The following is an 8,080-nucleotide window of genomic DNA, read 5'->3' on the forward strand; positions in this document are numbered from 1 at the left end:
AAAATAATGTTTCCTCATATAAATTAGTGGGCTGAATAACCATTATGGTGCAAGTTATCAACATTCTTAAGAGCTACTCTTGTTTATTGGGATTTAAAGAAGCTGCAATTAAATAATACATAATTATTTCGCTCGACTTTTCTATGAACGCACAGCTTCATTAAAGTCCATTCTAAACTAGAAGCAAATTGACGTTTGGAGAAGCACGTGGTACGCTGTTGCCACTTCGTGCGCATCCCGGTTAGTTCTCGGGCTAGAACTGTCTTGTGAGTCAACGAAAAAGGAAATCTCTAAATATTGATTTGTTTGGATGGATGAAAAGATATGTTTCTTGTCCCAGTTTCTGCATGTTGGGAAGGGGGAGGGCTGTGTGTGTGTGTGTGTTTATGTGACAGAGAGAGAGAGAGAGAGAGAGAGAGAGAGAGAGAGAGAGAGAGAGAGAAATGAAATCTTGCTTGTGATTGTAAAGAAAGTATTCTTTTTAAATGTGTGTTTTTTTTAACAGCAGAACATCTTTTAAATGCTTATGAGGAAAAAATAAATGAAAAATATAAACAAATCATGAGGATAAAAAGAACTTACAAAATACCTCTGAATGTCCGGATTCATCTGAAATTTGGGGCTGGTAGAAATATGCATTTTTGTTAGAAATTTGTCAACAAATATTTACAAATAAATGATCTTTAGTTTTTTAGTTTTCTATGTTGTTTCTCTAGCAGATGCTAAAAGCTATAACTGCGTACTGTAGTCACACCAATATAACGGAAACAGGGTTCTGCAATAATTACGTTTTTACCATTAAGCAAATTTGTACTATACACACAATCTGCATGCATCATACTCTAACTTTCTATGCTCACAGATCTCGTGTCTAATCACCCTTCTTTTCATGATATATTTCCTACACTCAATTTGAAACGATAGGTGACAGCACTCTTTCAATGTAGGTGTGTGCTAGTGATCTGTTTCACCCCGTTCTACGGTACTATACTGACTAAACGTAAGAAACAAGTATTTCTGCAATGAGATCAGTAAACAATTTTTGGTTCCCGCGACGATTTTGCTTTTTCAATTTTTTGTCACTGGAACATATTATATATATTGTACTGTCCAAAAAAAAAAAAGTTTGCTTTTGTCATTCAGGGTTTCTTCCAGACATGTTTTTGGGGTGGCACTGCCCCCCCCGGAGCTCTGAGAGTGCCCCCGGACGAGATCAAAATAATACGTCTTATCAAATAATAATAAATAAAATAGTACCAGCAGTGCCCCCCAGAATACTACATGTGTCCTCCCCCCGGAACACATTTTCTGAAAGAACTACTATTTTCATTTTATTTCAGTATAGGCCTAGAAAGGTAAATGCAAGCATAATTTAGAATCAGACATACCTGAAATGTAATTTATTCCAGTGGATAGACTCCACTCAAGTCATCATCATCATTACTACTGATGTCACTGCTACTAAGCTCCTCTTCACCAGATGAATCACTGGAACCACCAACACTTATTATTAATTGTTCTACACTTTCTTCAAGCACACCTTCATTTTTCCATGCATCTTGAATAACTTTATACGTATGGTTAACTGCATCTCTCCAGTTTTCTGGCGTAATTGAGGCTATGGCTTCTTCTCTTAATTTTACAACAGACGACATGGTGAAACTTTTATTTTTACGGCCAACGTACCCTTTAATTTGTGCCCAAATAAGTTCTATGGTATTGAAGTGACAATGGTAAGGGGGAAGTCTCACTACTTTATGACCATGTTGAGTAGCGATTTTGTCAATGACGTATGTGGGGAATTGGGGTTTGTATCTTTGCACGAGTTGCATTAATTCTGCTTTTCTCAAATCATCTCGAACCTCCACGTTGCGTTGAATTAACCAACGAACAATGTCCTCTTTTCTAGTGGCCATAGGAGGAGCTTTGTCAGCAATAATTGAATGGTATTTTGCGTTATCCATAACAATAATGGATGGCGTGTGCAGTTCGGGGAGAAGAGATTCCTGAAACCACTGAAGAAATTTCGTTTGGTTCATTTCCTCATGATAATCTCCTGTTTTCTTCGATGTGAAGAGAAGGGAACAGTTTGGGAGGAACCCAGAAGACGTACCGGCATGAAGAAGTATAATCCTTCCCCCTCTACCTAACGGCAATCCCATTGTGCCCTGAAGCGTGTCGTCGGTCCATCCTTTACTAACGCTGTGGTTCACGTTCACCCAGGTTTCATCAAGCCATACTATATTATCAAAATTATGTTTTAATATTCCCCGAAGAAATCTACATCGCCACGCAGAAACGTCCGGCTTCTCCATTAAAAGTCTCCTTCCATTTATTTTCTTATACGAAAACTCCAACTTTTTAATAATACTATACAAGGATGTTTTGCTTCCTTAAAAAAGTTCGGCTTCTTGGAGTGACGCGTGTAATTTCAGGAGAGTGGGGTGCTCCTTCTTTTGATAATAAGAATAAATATGTCGCCGTATAGCGTCTTTTTGGAAAGTATCCAAATTCGTCACACGTTTACTTACTTTTCTCTTCTTGCCTGGAGTTTCTAATTTTGAAGACCCGGATTGATTTTCTTCATTTTCGAACTTCTCCTTGCCAATTTTCACGATGGTACATTTATTTACTTTTACAGCAGCGGCAGTCCTGTCAAGCACCTTATTTACAGGGATAATCGGCCCTCCATTGTCCCTTTCCTGTTCGAAATAGTCCCGAACCGAGCAAATAATTTCCCTTGACTGTCCTTTAATAGGAATATCTTTCGCTAAAACGTTCTTTCTTTCAGAAGAATGTGTTCTCGGCCGTTTTGTAGGGAGAATGTCCTCCATTTCACTGGACATTATTTAAAATAGCCTATATATTCGTTATATACACAAATATAAATATATATACTCAAACACACAACACCACACGATATATACATCAAAATATCTCAGATATATAAATATATTTACAGAATTGTACACAAAGATAAAACTCGAATGCACAAGAATAATCTAGAAATCACTCCCACACACAAGGAAACGAAACACTAAAAATATCTTCTTTCTTTCTGAAAACACGTGTTTACCAGCGGCAACATTGGAATGTTAAGGTCTGTTGCCAAGGAAACCCTCCACCCACTGTTGGTAAAAGGGCGTTTATGATTCGACCCTCGCTGAGTGACCGCAATAACTGTGTGACGTAGACTCCTTTCTTCAAAACAAACTTGCACGTGTTTTTGAGCTGTCAATTTGCTTCTTGTTTAGAATGGACTTTAGTTGCTAGTAAATAAATTTCCTACTTCGCAAGGTCAAGTAGTTTCCTTACTCTATGATCTCACAAGAAAAAAAAAAAAAAAGCTCGGGTCTGGGTCATGGAAGTTGTTATTACCTGACCAGCGAACGAATGCGGGCGGCCGTTTTGGAACTAAAATACAAACAACAGTGTTTCTAACTGGATTACTTGTAATTAATCTATGACAGTTGTTTTTGCCCTGTTTATAATAAACCACTTCACGCACATGTTCAAGTTAAGACAAACACAATTTCAAAAGTTATGTGTTATTTTCAGAACATTTTAAAGGGCTGCAAAAAAAAACGTACATACACCCTCCATATTGATTTGGCAATAGCTTGCGAATAAACTAACCTCAGTGTTGTACAAAGGAACATTGAGAACTTCGTAGCATTAGAGTGTAAGGATTACCTACTTCATCTGTTAACAAAACCTCGAAGTTCATCTTTGTGAATCAAAGTTATACTTTGGCAACTGCGCTTTCATTGTTTAAAGCAAGTTTTATTGTGTAGTTTTGAGATAAGGCGTCTTCGAAATTGCTACCAATTTGGACCATGTGATCGATCGATTGACAGTACCTTCAGTAACAAATTTGCATTTAGATCATTTTCGGATGTGCTTCAAAAGACTGGTGACAGAGAAACTGATAATCTAACCGCCTCCGAAGGAGATTTGGATCCGCCCCTAATTAAGATGGTAGATAAAGATAACTTTCTCTATCTAACCTGTCATCATTTAGCATGGTTTGGTAATTTAAAAATCCAGTATTTCTACCATATTTTGAAAAATTTATTTAAAAGAAATAAACCCAATGTTACATTGGGGGAGGTAGGGGAGCGATTAAAATTTAAAGTGGGGACCCTGACAATTGATTTGTTATAGCTCCAGTGAAATTCAGGAAAAATGAATTTCATTTTAAAAAAGAAATACAAAATACATTTTCATGCTAACTCTTACATTCATTACGTTATTATAAAGTTAATGGTACTTTTGAAATTGATTAGAGTGAATAGATATGTATTTAATTAACAAAACCACTTGCGTAAGTTTTTCAAAATATCAAGTTAGAAAAACGAAGTTTGTCTTCCACTGCCATCTCATTGCCCAAAGATACCGGCGATGAAACAATTGGCCGGTAATCATGCGGCCGCTTCTTACATCAAATCATGAAGAAGAAGATGAGTGCCAATGTTAGGTACGTAAGTTCAGTTCTATTTTTTTTTTTTTTTTAAGGATCCCCTCTTGGAACTACACGTAGCACATTTTAGCACCTACACTTGAAATAAAAATACAGCTGTTTAAAGACGATTGATTGCCTTTGTCTTTGAATTTCATATGTGCACACAGGATTTGTTAAACAAGACCGTACATCTGATAAGTTTGTACTATATGCAACTTATGCTCACGGGCTAAAATCAGTCTTCTGAAGTCAATCGATAAATGATTATGTATTACAGACACAAAGACGACACTAGGATCCCAAGTTTCAAAATTATATTGTGTATGAAAACAGATAGTAGAATTAATTCTTTGTCACAAGAGACCTAGGGTCTGAAAGAAATTCAGAGGGAGTTCAAAGGGAATTTCTATACTCATAAATAAAAGTTGTGAATTTATTGTGTATTGAACCAATGATATTTATGCTTACATTACCCATACGCTGATGTTTTATCGATACTTTTATTTCACATTTACCAAAAGGCTGGATTACGATAATAATCCTAAAAGAAAGATGCATTGTAATCAGGTTTTATAAGGCAATCCCGAAAGACAAGCTATCCAATCCCGTAGCCCTTTAAAAAATTAAGGAAAATTTCTTCTTCACTTCCTTTTGCAAAGGGTTCACATTCATCAAAAAAATGAAATGAATTTTTTTTAGTTCACGTCCCATGATTATGCTCTTTATGCTAGAGGAGACAGATGGTTAATGAAAGTGAAAGATTGTAAAATTAATTGTTGGGCTCTCACAGAACCACTTACAACAAAGACACATGCACTAGCCAATAGACCAACGAAAAGAACTTCCACAGTTCTCGAGTGGAAACGTATCGGAATTATTTCTTGGCTACAACTCAAGAAAATAATTTAGTTGTCAATCGATAGACCTACATTAAAACAAATACAAGCATCGCGAGCCTTAACTTGATTTAAACTTAAAGTTACAAGATATTGCGCAAGTATCTAAGCTACCAACCCATAATTAATCTTTTAGTCATTAACATCTTATTACTGAGTTTTACATGTTTCTACTGTTTTATAATGAAATCAAATAAAACGTAATCAATTTTTTTTTTATAATCTGCTTAATACACGGTAGAAACTCACTTGTGTGCTATCTTGTTCTTAAATTGTTAATTTCCATGCATATGCCATTATCCACAATACACAGGCCCGCAACTAGGGTTTCTGTCACCCGGGGCAAACACACAATTCGGCGCCCCCCCCCCTTAAGGTTTAGTCGAAAAGTATCACTTATGGATTGCAACTGTAAATAACATTCTTATCGATTTTTAAGTACTTTAACCCTCCAATACGCGCGCGGGCTACCATTCTAGCCCAGCGTTTTTATTTTCCTTGCCGCAAAGTAATTCGAGATGATAACTCAAAGGGTGTCTGTGTACCTTTCAATCAACTATCATTCTGCGTGTTTAGGGTGTGGTCAAACGTAAAATCGAAAGGATCTCATTGTTATTCTGCTTGAAAGTTTCATGGGCTACATCTGTAGCCCGCGCGACTATTGATGTCACGGGTGTTCCAAAGCGTCAAAGTTTTTTCATTATAGTTTGAGTGTTGATCAGATGGTCAATGAGTTTGCTAAATGCCAATTCTGATGAGAAATGTTTTAAAAACCAATATTTACGATCCAAAATCATTGAGAACAACAATGCAACAATGAAAAGCTTATTTTTATTTCTGTAAATTTTTCGGTGTAATCCTTTGATGTGGAGAAAAGAAGAAAACTTTCCATCAACAATGAAGCACACAAGAACTTCACACTATATTGTTATGTGTACCTCTCGAACTTGAGCACTTTCTGTACCTTTTGGGCACCTTTCTGTATACTTTCTCTTTCTGTATATATGCACCTCTAAGGTGCACACATGTGATAGAAAAAACTGATTCGAGCAAAGCATCTCTCTTTACAGTGCATTAACTAGAAAGTTCATTAAATATGAAAGAAATTGCTTCATAAAATATTAAATAGATCAGGATATTTAGATTATTTAATGTATAGTAAATATTATACATTATACACGATTAATGTAAAAAAAATGATTGAAATTAACAATAAAGCATAAAAAAGCATAAGTTGGACTGATAGATAACAATTCAAAATGCCTCGAAAAGCTCTCAAGCAAAACTAATAGATAAAGCTTCATACAGCCTTCACTCGCATAATCTCTTGGTAGGCGTACAAGAAACAATTAAATACACCGAAGCGTGTAAATTATCTTTTCCGCCACAAAACTGCCCTCTAGTTTAAAAACATTACAGCAATTGCGTAACATTACAGGGGGCGCGTCTGAGCTAAACTCTTCAACCACCAGCAAGCAACAAAAATCGGGTACTTTTCGCCCCCGCTCCTATTGATAACAGCGTTTTAAACTTCAGAGCTGTTCTCAATGGAATTATACAAACGAACAGCTCCTTGTGGTAGGAAAAGGAAAGGGGGGCGGATTCTCTGTGGTCGCCCGGAGGAACAAATGCATGAATATTAGGTTTTTAATGTATGACATTACACCTATTTAGATGAGACTCTCTCTCTCTCTCTCTCTCTCTCTCTATATATATATATATATATATATATATATATATATATAATCAACGAAAAGAGGTCCCATGGAAAAGGTCAAGTAAACTTTTGATTTCTTTTAACCTCTAGAATAAGTTCCTCAAGGGAAAGGGTGCGATTTTTAAAACAATTGATATATCTTCTTTCCGGCGCCCCCTCCAACCACGCGCCCGGAGCACGTGCCCCCTCTGCCCCCCCCTCTGCCCTGACAATACATCTGCATTACTGCATTCAATAACAACTATATAATTTATGGAGTTCTTTATTAAGCGAAACAGATTAGGCTACTTATAACATGTAAACTGCAACTTTTGAAAATCGTTGGATACACTGCAGAGTGACGCTCTCCGTTTCCCTGTCCCACCGTGTTTACCAAGAAACTGATGTAAACACAACACTAGCGCCCTCCACGAAAAACCGCACTAATATACTGGTCAGATTATACTAAAACAACAAAACTCACTCACTCGGGCTCGCGATCACTTCTCTGAACTGGACTCGCGCTCATTCGCACTCGAGCTCATTTGTCTTAACTGGGCTCGCGATCACTCGGGCTCGCGATCACTTCTGTTAACTGGGCTCGCGCTCACTAATCTCAAGTGGGCTCACGCTCACTCGGGCTCGCGCTCACTTATTTCATTGGGGCTCGGGCTCACTCGAGCTCGCGAGTTTGAACACCTATGTAAGTCACACAAGAGCGCGTATGAAAGATTGCTTGTTTCCAGACATGCGCAGTACATGCATTACTTGCTTCTCTGTTGTGCAGTGTTGGTCTATTCTTTACTACTGTTTTTGTCCCATCCATATCAATCCATTCGTCTATTGTTTGGTTCTACCATCTGGTTCCACCAACCGAATCCACTGATTCATACGTAAACTTCCTGAGTGAGTCCATCCCGTAAGTGAATCCGCCCAAATGAATCCGATTCCTTTCAGAGATTTGTTCCTTTCATTCCTCTGAAGGATTCGTTCTATCGGAACGAATCATTCCGGAACTACCCATCA

General features: G+C 37.3%; 1 protein-coding gene across 1 annotated transcript; it reads right to left on the reverse strand.

Annotated features, from left to right (window-relative positions):
* Positions 1-1,400: 1,400 nt before the first annotated feature.
* Positions 1,401-2,315, reverse strand: LOC145683185 (uncharacterized). The gene has a single exon (XM_081754549.1). It carries the CDS (start codon positions 2,313-2,315, stop codon positions 1,401-1,403), a length of 915 nt encoding a protein of 304 aa, XP_081610675.1.
* Positions 2,316-8,080: the final 5,765 nt, after the last annotated feature.

This window comes from Thermobia domestica, chromosome 4 (assembly GCF_964235325.1).
Source record: "Thermobia domestica chromosome 4, izTheDome1.hap1.1, whole genome shotgun sequence".
NCBI lineage: Eukaryota > Metazoa > Arthropoda > Insecta > Zygentoma > Lepismatidae > Thermobia > Thermobia domestica.

Coding starts and splice junctions, on each gene's coding strand:
- LOC145683185 (XM_081754549.1), bottom strand. CDS start 2,315: ATGGAGAAGCCGGACGTTTCTGCGTGGCGATGTAGATTTCTTCGGGGA.